Source organism: Temnothorax nylanderi, unplaced genomic scaffold, assembly GCF_030848795.1.
Source record: "Temnothorax nylanderi isolate EJ_2023f unplaced genomic scaffold, tnyl_v1.0 TNYL_tig0206_pilon, whole genome shotgun sequence".
Lineage (NCBI taxonomy): Eukaryota > Metazoa > Arthropoda > Insecta > Hymenoptera > Formicidae > Temnothorax > Temnothorax nylanderi.
In genome coordinates this window covers 243,646-257,650 of record NW_027249268.1, presented here as the reverse complement: position 1 = coordinate 257,650, position 14,005 = coordinate 243,646, and the positions used below count along the sequence as shown (strand labels likewise).

Genomic DNA, 14,005 nt, shown 5'->3' with positions numbered 1-14,005 from the left:
CCCGACAGAGGTCGGTAGTGTTACTCCTGTCGACCCTTAATTAATTTGGCTAAACTTTGGGAAAAACTATTTGTAGCCGTGAACTACAAATGGTTTTTCCCAAAGTTTAGCCAAATTAATTAACGAATCTCATTAAACTTATGCTCGTTTTAATCAGTAAGATCAGCCGCAACCCGGTACATAGCCGGATTTTCCATTTTGGCTCTTAAGGGGATCCTGGAGTGACAGCGACAAGGCATAATCGGTCTAAGCAATATCTTCGAATTGGCTGAACAGAATGGAAAATCCTTTTACACGATTAAAGTACGCACAAAAATGTAGAGGGCTGTACATAATTTTTTCTGATAAACTAAAAAAAAATTTTATTTTTATAAATATTGTCTTCACCTGACGACAATATTTGCTTTATACAAAAATTCTGCAGTTTTTCTATAGAAAATAGTGATGCCGCCCTCTACAAAAAACTGTCAGGAATAATATCGTGCAATTAGAAGTAAGATTTGAAGCCTAAAAAAAAAGATATTACTTAGACCAGTGGAAGATGCAAGGTTAGGTGCTATCCTTGTCTATATCCTTGTCTATACAAGGACAGATATAGTCGGTGAGCACTTCTTTATCGACGCTGATCGAGTTCGCCTGCGGCTCCAGCATCCCCTTAAAAATTTATAATAAATAAAATACGGACTCGCAGCGAGTCGCAGCTAAGCCAACCCGACAGAGGTCTCCACTCTTACTCCTGTCGACCCTTAATCAATGCGCGCATTGGAAGCGCTTTGGTAGCGCAGAGAATTCCCTAGATTGTACTAACGCTCGACGCTGGATTCGAGCGTCAAATCTGGTCACGTGATAGATTTCTTAATTTCCGCGTCGAGTGAAAAAAGCTAAACTGGTGTTTAGCTTTGACGCTCGACGCTCATTTCAGTCAATCCAGTGGTTATTTCAGTCAATCCAGTGGTTAGGTTATATTCCGCGTCCCTCTGAATCTATCACGTGACCAGATTTGACGCTCGAATCCAGCGTCGAGCGTCATCGTGAAATCGCACCTTTATTATGCTGGGTCTACAATGCGAGTCGCAAAGTCGTGAGTCGCAAGAATTGACCAATCACAGTCGATTATTCTCCTCAAATTCGACTGTGATTGGTCAATTCTTGCGACTCACGACTTTGAGACTCGCATTGTAGAGACCCAGCATTAGCATTATGCTAAGACTCCATAGGCCTAGTTTACACGGACCGTTTGATACGCGTACCAAGTACTATATCCGTATCAAATCTCGGGTTATCCCGGTGTAAACCGAAATTTGATACGGATTTGATACGGATACAGTACTTGGTACGCGTATCAAACGGTCGGTGTAAACTAGGCTATAGACGCGGCAACGCCGTGCGGCAGAGTGCGTTGACCAATCAACAAATTTTGATTTTGCCGGAGGCGACTTGCGGCAGCCTTCTGATTGGTCAACGCACTCTGCCGCACGGCGTTTCCGCGTCTATGGAGTCTTAGCATTAGCACTCCTCCGGACTCCTCCCAGCGCATTGACTGCTTCTATTTCGACTTGAGGCAGTTGATGCGTCTGATGCGTTTATGCGGTCTATGCGCTTCTTGCGTATAATTCGGAACGAACAACACGGACCGTATTGACCTCTGATAAGAGGCAGGAATTTGTAATGTTATTAGCCGACTGACACTTTTTTTTAAATTAGGTGTGAAATCGATTGTATTTTGTTTGTAGATTATTGTAGTGCATTTATTTTCGTTTGTTAGTTCATAATTAATTTTTAATTAAATATTTAAAGTGTCAGTCGTCGGCTAACATCATGGCTGCGTTCGGGGAGCGCGCTATTAGCGCTATTGCATCATTGGGTGTGTTTAGGTAAGACACCGCTACTGTAGCGCTACACGAATGCGTACCAGCTATTGGCTGTTCATGGTAGCGCTACAGTAGCGCTACAGTACAGTACAGTACAGTACAGTAGCGCTACAGTAGCGCTACCATGAACAGCCAATGGCTGGTACGCATTCGTGTAGCGCTACAGTAGCGGTGTCTTACCTAAACACACCCATTCTATCTTTATCGCTTATCAAGTGTAGAACAAGGATAGAATAAGCAAATAGCGCTAATAGCGCGCTCCCCGACGCAGCCCATATGATACATTAACATATTATAAAATAAAAGAAGTTTGTTTGTAGTTAATTGTATTTTGTTTGTAGAGTTTTGTAGTCTCTTTAAATTGTTTATAATTAATAAATACATTTGTTAAACTATGTAGCAGAGGGCAACAGCTATCGTTAATTGATTGTCGGATAGCTCTACACACCCAGATAGCCAAATCTGTTTGAACAAATAATGCCAAATACTTGCTACAAATTTTGGTTTCAGAAATGGTACAAATTTGCATCAAAATTTGTTTTATCAAATGTTGTCGACAAACTGCTAGCAAATACGTATCAAAACATGCGTACACAATTGACGCCAAATTGATACCAAATATCGAGCAAAGCTTTTAGTAGTACCTGATAACAAATTGGCATCAAATTGCCGCTAAAATTAGTTGACAAAACCTAACACCAAATTAATGCCAAATATTGAGCAAATTTTGGTGACAAAGCTTGAGAACAAATTGACGCCAAATACCGAGCAAAGCTTAGCAACTACCTGATAACAAATTGGCACCAAATTGCTGTTAAAGTTTGTTGACTAAACCTAACGCCAAATTGATGCCAAATATTGAGCAAATTTTGGTAACAAAACTTAAGAACAAATTGACGCCAAATACCAAGCGATGTTTAGAGCGTTTCATTCAGATGGCGCGACACGTGAGTCGCCACTTTCAACGCGCCCCCACCTCCTTCCTCGCTCTTGTTCAGTGTCATGGCCGCTCTTGCTGCGTTTCTTCGGACGAGACGAGTACGTTTTCCTTCTTTCGTAACTGATTGAGCTAAGCAGCACGTATTCTGGAGACCAACCGAGCGAGATTCGACTTCCCAAGGAGAGCTCACCGCCAGGAAAAGGAGAGCTTGTGAGGGAGGATTGAGGCGAGGAGTTCGGTCCAGCGAGCAGGGCCCTTCCGATATTCTCATTTGGGACGCCATATTGGAAGATCGACATTGATCGTGGTAGTACAAGGGGCTCTGCAAGGTTAATTCTCGTCTTAAGATCTGGAATTGCTCTCATTCTTGTGGCTCTGGTTTATATTCTAGCCCTAGAATTGATCTCGTAGACAAAAGCAGAGGCCCCCCTCTCTTTTCTTTTCTTTTTTTTCTTTTCTTTTTTTACTTTGATTTCAATCAGTAATCCAGACTCCTTAATTCCGCCCTGTAAGATCTGGTTAATTCTCGTCTTGAGATCTTGGAATTGCTCTCATTCTTGTGGGTCTGGTTTATATTCTAGCCCTAATGTAATTTTAATATATGCATTATAATTTTACACTGTCAAATAATAAATAATATCGTTTGATAATAATAACAACAGTATAGATAATAGTAACAATTTTATTACTTGACTTATTTCATTCTATTTTTGACAACTCGTATATACATTAATTGTGGCTAAGGTCTATACTATGTCATAGTGTAGATCTTAGCTACATTTCTGGCAAGTCAGTCCAAAGTATGCGGCTTTGTTCTCTATCCTTTTTATCTGTAGCAATTTTATTTCTTTTTATTTTTTAATTATTTTTTATGTATTATCTCTTATGTATCAGGTTTCTGAAGAAGACTAAGTATATAAAGTCGAAACGTAAAACGTTAATTGTATTTAAAATTTGTTTAATTAAACAAGATTTTGTTTTTAAATTTAAATTGATGACCTTTTTATAACTCGAGAAAATCAGCCAGCCTTCCATCCTATAAGTTTATTTTGTACTGTTAGTTTAATTAATTTAGTTATATTTTTTTCCATTAACATTCCATTTGTTATAGTGATTGTGCAGTAGAAAATCTGAAAAAATAAATGTTTTTAAAAAGTAAAGATAGTATATATTTTGAAATCTATGTATTTTATGTAAACATAACATTTAAATTTATTTGCAGTTTATTTTAGAACATGCCAAAAAACACCGTTTCATAAGCTTTCTAAGAAAGTTAAAAAGCAGAAAGTGAATGTTGAAGTTGTAGAAGAACTCAATTCAACAGATTCTTTAATTGAATTCGATCAGTCGCATATTCAGCAAGCACATGCTTCCGTTAAAAGCCAAAGTTCCGTAATACCAGATTTTCTTCATAATCAAAAAGAATCTGAACTTTCTCATTATTCTTAACTTTTTCATCATTCTGAACTTCCTCACCATTCTGAATTTTTTAATAATTCTGATCATTTTGAGTACTCTGAACACTTTGATTTCGAAAATAACGATAATTATAGAGATATATTTAACATTAACAGACACACCGGCAACAATAACGAGGCTCATTCAGATGACAACGATGATAATTCTGAAAACTGCGAGAATAGTGATGAGAATAAAAAATATTCGAAATGTTTCGTGAAAACAAGAGTTATAAAGAAGAGTTATAAGTGTATAAAGAGTTATACTCTTATAGTCTTAAAGAAGAGTTATAAGAGTATAAAGAATATGTAATATTATGTAATAAAATGTTTCATTCTACTTGCCGTTTGAATCTGATTAAGGCAAAATTGTTATATTAGTTTGAAATAGAAACAATTTAAAACAATTTAAAATACAAGGGAAATGCTTTAGTTTTATAACTATCATATTCTTGCAATATTAAAAATTTTACATATTCTTTCTTTGATTAAAATATTTCTCAAAATAATCTTGGAACTGTTGATGAAATATCGTGTATTTTTTTATCTGTAAAAGTTTAAAGTTTTGTTTGAATAGTTTAAAAGTTTTGTTTGAACGGTTTAAAAGTTTTGTTTGAACAGTTTTTTTCTGCTGTATATTAATTTCTATTACATCAAACACTACAAAATTCACTTCGGTTGCTTGCACCTAAATGATGTATATTATTCTTTTGTTATTTCTTTCTGACAACAGTACTGCATTATTCCATTGTAATCGACGAACTATGCACATTGTGAACATTTGTTTATTTCAATTTTGCATTCTTGCAAATAATAAATCGTGTTTCAAGTTTGAACTAGTTGTTTAAATATGCACGGTAGTTATTATTGTATGATTAAAGAAAGGAAAGTTAGTAGTATTAGGCTTATAAGAATATTGTTTTAGATGCATTTTCATAGAAATTATACTCGTGTTTTCAGTAAGATTCTATAAATCCTTCTTATACCGGCCAATGCATTATCTGCGCACGGAGTATGTGTTCCAGGCATTATATAAGATTCTCGAGTGTTTACAAATATTGTATGTGCTGTTGACAAAGTTAAATGTTTGCATATGTCAGTAAATTCACATTGTATAACATTTACTGTAATTAATATATAATTAATTATTTTATTGCCACCGTTAGATTTTATAAATGTCTTATAATGTTTTATAAATATAAAGATTTCTTTTAACATATGTATAAAATAATTTATTGTAAATCAATAAAAAATTATATGCTTTTTATAATTTAATGCTTTTAATTTTCCCTAAAAAAATATATTTTAGTATTTATTAATGGCTACGTAACAAGGCTTGCTGCAATTTGGCGTCAAGCTGTGTCATCAAGATTTGCTCTGTATTTGGTGCCAATTTGCTGTTAAGTATTGTTCTCAAATCTTGTTTGATATTTGATATCAATTTGGCGTCGGGTTTTGTCAACAAACTTTGATAGCAATTTGTCAACAATTTGCTGTTAGATTGCTGGCAAGCTTTGCTCGGTATTTGGTGTCAATTTGGCGTCAAGTTCTTTTGTCAAAGTTTGCTCGCAATTTGGCACAAATTTGCTGTCGAGCTTTTGTTGGCAAGCCTTGTTCACAATATGGCGCAAATTTGCCGTTGAACTTTTGCTGTCCTGTTTTGCTCGATATTTGGCGTCAATTTGGTGTCAAGTCATGTACACAAGCTTTGCTAGCAAAACACAAGCGTATTGCAGTCACAGATCGCACCGAATTTGTCGACAAGTTTTGCGCGTATTTGGTGTCAAATTGGTTACAATTTGCTGACAAATTGTTTACTGGGTATATAAAGCCGTGATCAGACTACGGATTGGGATTGAGAGTGGATTGAAATTTAATTAATCAGAATAAAGAAAACTAACTTTTCAAGTTTAGTAAACTTTGTTCTAATTGGTCAAATTTCAATCCTATTTCAATCCCAATCTGTAGTCTGATCACGGCTTTATTAAGGTGATGCTGGAGTCTGCTCGTCTGTATAACCGACAAAATTACCATTTTCTATGTTATCGACCTATATCTGATGTCCTTGTATAGACAAGGATGCACCTACATTGCACGCACACATACGCAGGAATCGTCATGTACACTGTACTCTTATATTAGACTTCAGATATCGATTTGGAGGGTTCATCGATGTTTTTCTTGTTGTGCAATTTAGGGAAACTTGTTTTTACGTTCGTATCATGGTATATCTTTTATATGAAGCACATCTTGTGATGAGTTGACAGCGATCGCTGTAACTCGAGACGCCATATTAGGATAAAAGTAGGTAAGGAAATCTGTAATTCCGTAATTTTTTCTCGTTTTCTATATAAAATCGAAGTTTCCCTGAATCATTGATGTACGTACTGCAATCATGGAAAAGCATTTTTAATTCTGTCAAATTAATACGACGCTACATGAGTGGAAAGAAAATGATAATTTTATCGATAAAACAGACGACTCCAGCATCACCTTAATTCTTTAATACTTAGCAAAAATACATTATTTCAATTATATGGGAACAAATAGTGAAATTTATTTATCAATACATATATGAAATATAAATTTTTGTATATTATAGACGTAAATTTATATACTATAATTTACACAACCATAATTACTGTTTCATCTGTTCTTCCGTCGATTTTATTTTACCAAATAACGAATTGTATAATTCATTCTTTGCATTGTCTGTCCATGTGTCATATACCGTAATGGGTGCCATAAAATTAATTAACTTATTGTGAACATTGTATCGCACTTTTCTACCCTTTGTCGCGCGCGTATCAATTTTTCTTTTCATTTTCTTACGCATGTTCTGCAATTGGATCCACTGTTTGCTGAGCTGTATAGGATCTGTTACATCCGACGATTTATACTCTATCAGGTTCCTCAACAGTTGATGATAAAAATCGTCATCATCATAAATTTCTACATCATATTCCTGAATTCTTCTACCATCATTGTCTTCGTTCGACAAAGATTTACCGACAACGTTGTACTCGGAACGCTTCAGTTGAGTTCTTTTTCGTAACTTGCTTATATCACTCATAGCAAATTCAATTTGTTTCAGTGTAGTCTGACCTGAGCCCTTACTTAACGAGCTTGTTGCAATCCATGTCTTGTCGTTCCATTTCTTTATAACAGAATTCCTATATTCTCTGTAGGAATCATGATCTTTTTGTAAAACTTTCTCATAGTCATTATATCTCAAACGTTTTTGTGGCACTGATTCTTCAACCGCTTCTATATCTTCATCAATGGACAATTGCTTTCCATTTTCTAATTCGTCTTCAGTGTCAGAAGATATTTCTTCATCCATTGGATCCGTATTTACATTCATATCCTTGTCAGTTTTTCTCTTCACAGCATCAACGCATAGATCTCTCGTTTCGGGATATTGTTTCAATAAAACATCTTTCAGTCGCAACATGTTTTCCATGATTAGTGTCAATTTGCTTTTAGTTTCATTAACCTTCTTCACGAAAACTACGTCTGATCTGAATTCTCTATGCATGTCATATTGTGGCATTTGATTACTAATTACAACGCATTTCTGCAGTTTTATTCGCATCTCCAAGAAACTTTCCCAAAGTTTCAGTTGATTCCTGACACTATTACCTTTCTCTATTTCTGCTCTAACATTTGTTTCAGACATTGTTCTAATAGTAGAGTCTTTCCGTTTGTAAAACGGATCATTGCTATCTATGTTATCATCATCTTGGTCTTCCAAATCAGACATACTTTCTGAGACATCTGTACATCCTTCTTTCAAATTTGTTTTTCTATTGCTGCCTAACTCATCGTTACTTTGCTCCCGTGTATCATCCATCTCTTCATCTTCAGCATCTTCGTTGAAGCCTTCACTTTCCACATCTTCACTCATATTATCGTCCTCGTTACTGTATATATCTTTCCTCGAAATTTTTTTACCAGCATACCTGCGTTAACAATATGAATAAATTGTGACATTTTCAAGATTTCATTTACATACTAATTTTTTTATCTTTCACATATGCAAATATAAAATACTTATATAAAATTTACCTCTTATCCACTTTATCCAAGGCATCAACATTTTGTCTGCGAATTTTAGATGTCCGAAATTCGTCGTCTGAGACATCGCTCTCGTTGTAAGGTTCCACTACTTTTGCTTTCGTATCTTCCGGCTCTTCGTCTGAGCCGAAATCCGGTTTCGTTGTAACTAAAGCATTTATTTTGTCAGCTAAACTCTTTCTAGCCATTTTTTCGTACTTGTCCGGCGATTACAAAACACGTGTTCATGCGTCAATTTAACCTCCAAGTTTTACAGTTCTTCCCAGTGAACTATGAGTGCACGGTGCGTTCCACTTATCGCTCGCAACGCTCGTGTAGAGTCCTAAATTCCTACGCTCGTGGAATTATTTCATCCTTGTTTGTCAAATGTTAAAGAAGGACGAAATGATGCTCGCGAGCGTGTGAGCGATAAGTGGATATAGGGTGCTTTTCATTTAGCGACTCAACTCAAGTCGACACAAGCATCATTGGCCGGTATTGGGCGCGTTCAGCAGACCAAGCAGCTGAGTAGCAGTCGAATATGATTGGCTCTTACTTTTAGAACCAACCAATCAACGCAAAGTGTTGATAAGACGAACTCAACAGTTGTGTCTGCTGAACGCGGCCATTGGCACAGTATAACTACAGTATAGGTTTGTTCGCGTCGCATGCCTCACCATGCTCCTAATCACTTTTAAGGGTCGACAGGAGTAACACTACCGACCTCTGTCGGGTTGCTTAGCTGCGAGTCCGTATTTTATTTATTATAAATTTTTTAAGAGCCAAAATGGAAAATCCGGCTATGTACCGGGTTGCGGCTGATCTTACTGATTAAAACAAGCATAAGTTTAATGAGATTCGTTAATTAATTTGGCTAAAATTTGGGAAAAACCGTTTCTAAGCAGCTTTGCAAGCCTGAAAAGCTGCTTAGAAACGGTTTTTCCCAAATTTTAGCCAAATTAATTAACGAATCTCATTAAACTTATGCTCGTTTTAATCAGTAAGATCAGCCGCAACCCGGTACATAGCCGGATTTTCCATTTTGGCTCTTAAAAAATTTATAATAAATAAAATACGGACTCGCAGCTAAGCAACCCGACAGAGGTCGGTAGTGTTAAGGTGCGATTTCACGATGACGCTCGACGCTGGATTCGAGCGTCGAATCTGGTCACGTGATAGATTTCTTAATTTCCGCGTCTTGTGAAAAAAGCTAAACTGCGTTTAGCTTTGACGCTCGATGCTCATTTCAGTCAATCCAGTGGTTATTTCAGTCAATCCAGTGGTTATTTCAGTCAATCCAGTGGTTATTTCAGTCAATCCAGTGGTTAGGTTATATTCCGCGTCCCTCTGAATCTATCACGTGACCAGATTTGACGCTCGAATCCAGCGTCGAGCGTCATCGTGAAATCGCACCTTTACTCCTGTCGACCCTTAAGGCTCAGTCACAATGAGAGGAATAAGGAATAAGATAAAGGAATAAGGAATAAGGCATGTTGCATCTCACTTTAATGTACGTGTACTGAAGTGAGATGCGACATTCCCTTATTCCTTATTCCTTTATCTTATTCCTTATTTTTGTCAATGGGACCGCTGTTACACGGCGCCGTTAATCGGGTTTAATAACATTGGTAGTTCTTAGACTAGCCAATCACACTCATTCTTCAGAAGAAGGGAATAGCTGTGATTTGCCAGCCTAAGAACTACCGATGTTATTAAACCCGACGTGTAACAGCGGTCATTGACTGTGTTTACATGACACCGTTAATCGGGTTTTATAACATCGGTAGTTCTTAGGCCGGTCAATCACAGCTATTCCATTCTTCTGAAGAATGATTACGATTGGTCTTCCTGACAACTACCGATGTTATAAAACCCGATTAACGGTGTCATGTAAACGCAGTCATTATTGTGTCTGAGCCCTTACGTCTATAACCTACCAATCAGAAGGAGGAACAAGTTTGCGTCTCTCTACTAATATAGGACTCTAGTGTACACGATACTAGAAATCGGTCCGAGTCTTCGGTTCGAGAAAAAGTTACTAGAACTCGAATCGTGTGTATGTATGTATGTACATACATACACAGGCAACTCGGATGAATTTCTCGAATAGAAATCTCGTACAGAAAAATGCATCTTGTCCCATTTTTTCGTACAAGTTATCGATTCAATTCCATGTTGCCAACGTTATTACTTTTAAATAGCTAGTCAATGATGGTCAATGTAACGTTGGACAACGGAAATGTATATAACTTTCATAAATCTTTGATAAATAGAGAAAAGAGAATTTTATATATATATATATATTCCACGGGCCCAGGGGCTCGATTCTTGATTTCATTCGCAAGAGAAACGTATGCGAAAATTCTGCTCTTAAGCCTGTATCAGACTACGGATTGGGATTGAGATTGGGGCTGCGGTCCACTTGATGCTACAAATGCTTCGAAGCATTCCTCTTCTTTTTTCTTTCAATAAAGAAAGAAGGAGAAGGAGAACGCTTCAAAGCATTTGTAGCGTCAAGTGGACCACAGCCTGGATTAAAATTTAATCAATCAGAACTGAGAAAACTGATCTCAAGTTTAGTAAACTTTGCTCTGATTGGTTAAATTTCAATCCAATCTCAATCCCAATCCGTAGTCTGATACGGGCATTACAGAAACTTTGCAAGTTAATTGGTTAAAAGCTATGCGACAGCCAATCGACTTGCAACCCTAAGAGCACAGTTGACGGAAAGTCGACGGCAAGTCGACTTTTATAAGTCGACTTCTAGTCGACTTCTAAAAATGGCGGAAAGTCGACTAAAAGTCGACTTCTAAATAGTCGACTTATAAAATTAAGACGGAAAACAGTCAAGCGGCGCGTCATGCATCATGGCGGCGAATCTCGAGGAGGCTGGAGGACCAGAGTGGACTAGAGTTTACGCGAGTGCGAGGAATACGTGCCGCGAGACAGGACACGATAAGACGTCAGATAGTTCTTGCAGGTATGGCGGATCAAGTCGCGAGAAAGGTTTTGCCCGACGAGGTAAAAGAGGATCAGGATAAGGCCAAGTGGAAACATGCTTACAGGTTAGGTATGGTGTGTTATTAATTATCATCGATAATTAAGACCTATTGAATGCGACCTTTCCATTCTGTATCATCTTTCAGAACACCAGAAATGAAGGAACCTGTGTTCATGCATTCTTCGTGCGTTCTATGGAAAATCAGTCCGGAATAGGTGGTTTATAAAGAGGTGTACGAAACGAATAAGATGTACATGCGAGGTGTCACGGTGATAGAACCCGAATGATTGCCGAAATTCGCCCATGCTATGCCATCTTAGTGAACCATTGGTTGATCCACCGCCAAGGTATTTTTATCACAATTGTTGCTTTATAATGTTTTTCCTACTTATTTATAAAGATATTTATAGATATAATCAATGAACCGGGAAGATCATTTGCCGCGTGTCTGGTACATTCGGAAAGGCCGAATGGGCACTACCATCGATGGATATAGAGCATCCGTGGACGGTGTCAAGTGGTTAGCGTATTTCTTCTTGGAGGGTCAAGTGTGCCCTAAGCTGAAACGATTTGTCCCGTCGCTGCTGACGACACCTGGGAGCATCACCAAGTCATGGGCCAGGTAAATCGTTATTCTATCTCCTTTCGATTTCACGTTGATTCATCGAATAGATTACATTAATTCAATACGATTTTTTCAGGTTGATACCACGCACTCAAGCAATAGTACAAACGCTGCAGTCGCAGGGAGTCGTGTCCAAACACAAACTGCTAGAAATCTGGGGTTCGGATAAAAAATGTGAGATTTTAATTTATAAAATAATATTTAGATATTATCATAGACTTCTATATAATACTAGACCGCTGACAGACATCTCGGCCGTGATGCTTGCCGCCATGTTGATTTTAGTCAAGATATGCTATACTACTATTCTATACAAGTGGTTTTATACAAGATTTCTATACAATAGTCTGGCATATACAGAATGTCCAAAAGAAAGGGTTTAATACTACAGGAGTAGTGGTTCGATTTCGGCATCCAAGTACGCTACACGTCGAAGGCATGACTTACAAACTTATTGATAACATGTACCAATATTTAACACAAAAACATTCGCCTGCTTCGTTATGTACTGTAATAACGAATGCAGATAAACGCACATCATGAGCAACTGAACACCCGATAGTGACTTATTGTTAATTCAATATGGCCGCACCCTTTACTAACACTTGCACCTTGCACTCGCATCAGCTTTTCGGCAGTGCGTCCATAGATGTTAGTGGTCTAGTATAAAAGTCTGTGGATATTATATATTTATAATAATATATATATAATATATATATATAAAACAATATTATTATATATTTACAACATTATGATAATAATATGATATATATTTATATAGCTAATTTTGCATATTGTTTCGCGATTAACGCTGGAATGTTTTAATTTTAGTTCTGTTATTGTCAGCTTACCAGAAGTGGCTGCCGGAATCCGCGCACGCAGAAGTGGCACAGATATGGCCGCCTTTGTAATTAAGAATAAAACATTAGGATTGTAATTATACAGTTTTTTAGATAATTAAATTATTTTATATATGAAAAAAAATCGAAATGCATCAGTTTTAGCCCTCCAGCAAGGGGTCGATTGTGTATCTTGAAATAATGAGGTAAAAATTACAAAAGTGAGAAAATTCATTAGCGTATCTACGATTTTATTTATCAAAATCTAATAAAATCTGTTAACTTTTGTTATTTTTACCTCGTTTCAAGATACACAATCGACCTCCAGACGTACGCGGCGGTTTATTTTATCGACTTTAAAAGTTGGCGGGAAGTCGACTTTTCGTCATGACGGGAAGTCGACTTTTCATCATGACGGGAAGTCGACTTTAAGTCGGTGGTTTTTGCGACATTCGCCGACTTCAAGTCGACTTCAAGTCGACTTTCGTCCTTAAAAATGTCGACTTCTCTGCCAAGTCAGTTTCGGTAGAAGTCGACTTCAAGTCGACTTAAAGTCGACTTTTTGCTCTTAGGGAACTTTTCTGTAAGAACATCATTTGCGCATACGTTTCTCTTGCGAATGATTTCAAGAATCGAGCCCCAGGCTCATACTCAGCTCTCGACCCCACATTTTTCGACTATAACGCGCTATCTAGAATCATCAAAGTACAACTATATACTTCTATTCGAGAACTTGAATCGAGGACTTGGACCGATTTCTAGCATCGTGTACACAAGGCTTTAGAGAGAGAAATAAAACTAGAATAAGGAAGAATGAGAGAAAAGTTCAGATGGCGATGCTGCGTTCCCACTATACGCGTCGCGCGTCGCGTCACGACGCCGCGTCATGAGTTAAGCGGGGAGCACACACTTCTGCACAACGCATAATGCGTAAGCATAAGAAAATTGATTGGTCTATTTCCTTATGCACATATGTATGGACCAATCAATTTTCTTATGCTTCTCTACAGATACCATAGTGCATGCGCATATGGCTTCTGCATTCTGCTCAATGGCTCCTGCAATTTTATATGCTTCCACCTTTACGCATTATGCGTTGTGCAAAAGTGTGTGCTCCCCGCTTTATCCAATCGAAACGTTTCATTTTATGACGTCATTTCCGACGCGAGATCTTGCCATAAAATGAAACGTTTTGATTGGACAACTCATGACGCGG

The 14,005-nt window shown here is 37.3% G+C and overlaps 2 protein-coding genes and 1 long non-coding RNA gene across 8 annotated transcripts; 2 read left to right on the top strand and 1 right to left on the bottom strand.

The window, feature by feature from the left end:
* Positions 1–2,346: 2,346 nt before the first annotated feature.
* LOC139779027 (uncharacterized) lies at positions 2,347–5,538 on the top strand. 2 transcript variants are annotated; one of them, XR_011719776.1, is made up of 2 exons: positions 2,347–3,140; positions 4,386–5,538. It is a non-coding gene; the product is annotated as an uncharacterized lncRNA (long non-coding RNA). The 2 variants fall into 2 exon arrangements; XR_011719777.1 differs by having other exon boundaries at positions 4,034–5,538.
* A 1,262-nt stretch (positions 5,539–6,800) lies between these two features.
* Positions 6,801–8,786, bottom strand: Aatf (Apoptosis antagonizing transcription factor). The gene is made up of 2 exons (XM_071717214.1): positions 8,337–8,786; positions 6,801–8,230 (listed from the first exon to the last, which is right to left on the bottom strand). The coding sequence occupies exons 1-2, from the start codon at positions 8,531–8,533 to the stop codon at positions 6,907–6,909; spliced, it is 1,521 nt and encodes a 506-aa protein (XP_071573315.1). The 5' UTR covers positions 8,534–8,786; the 3' UTR covers positions 6,801–6,906.
* Positions 8,787–11,169: 2,383 nt separating this feature from the next.
* On the top strand, positions 11,170–12,934 carry LOC139779032 (probable ATP-dependent RNA helicase DHX37). 5 transcript variants are annotated; one of them, XM_071717225.1, is made up of 5 exons: positions 11,170–11,389; positions 11,471–11,672; positions 11,736–11,947; positions 12,027–12,124; positions 12,782–12,934. In XM_071717225.1, the coding sequence occupies exons 3-5, from the start codon at positions 11,745–11,747 to the stop codon at positions 12,859–12,861; spliced, it is 381 nt and encodes a 126-aa protein (XP_071573326.1). In that variant the 5' UTR covers positions 11,170–11,389; positions 11,471–11,672; positions 11,736–11,744; the 3' UTR covers positions 12,862–12,934. The 5 variants fall into 5 exon arrangements, with proteins under 5 accessions (XP_071573326.1, XP_071573328.1, XP_071573325.1 ...); XM_071717227.1 differs by having other exon boundaries at positions 11,170–11,394; positions 12,797–12,934; XM_071717224.1 differs by having other exon boundaries at positions 11,170–11,394.
* The last annotated feature ends 1,071 nt before the right edge of the window (positions 12,935–14,005 follow it).

Excerpts from the sequence above, each read along its gene's own strand:
- LOC139779032 (XM_071717225.1), top strand. The coding sequence starts at position 11,745 with ATGAACCGGGAAGATCATTTGCCGCGTGTCTGGTACATTCGGAAAGGC. Across the intron at positions 11,948-12,026 it reads ATCACCAAGTCATGGGCCAG|GTTGATACCACGCACTCAAG; the intron begins GTAAATCGTTAT and ends CGATTTTTTCAG. Across the intron at positions 12,125-12,781 it reads CTGGGGTTCGGATAAAAAAT|TTCTGTTATTGTCAGCTTAC; the intron begins GTGAGATTTTAA and ends TTTTAATTTTAG.
- Aatf (XM_071717214.1), bottom strand. The coding sequence starts at position 8,533 with ATGGCTAGAAAGAGTTTAGCTGACAAAATAAATGCTTTAGTTACAACG. Across the intron at positions 8,231-8,336 it reads TTGGATAAAGTGGATAAGAG|GTATGCTGGTAAAAAAATTT; the intron begins GTAAATTTTATA and ends TTGTTAACGCAG.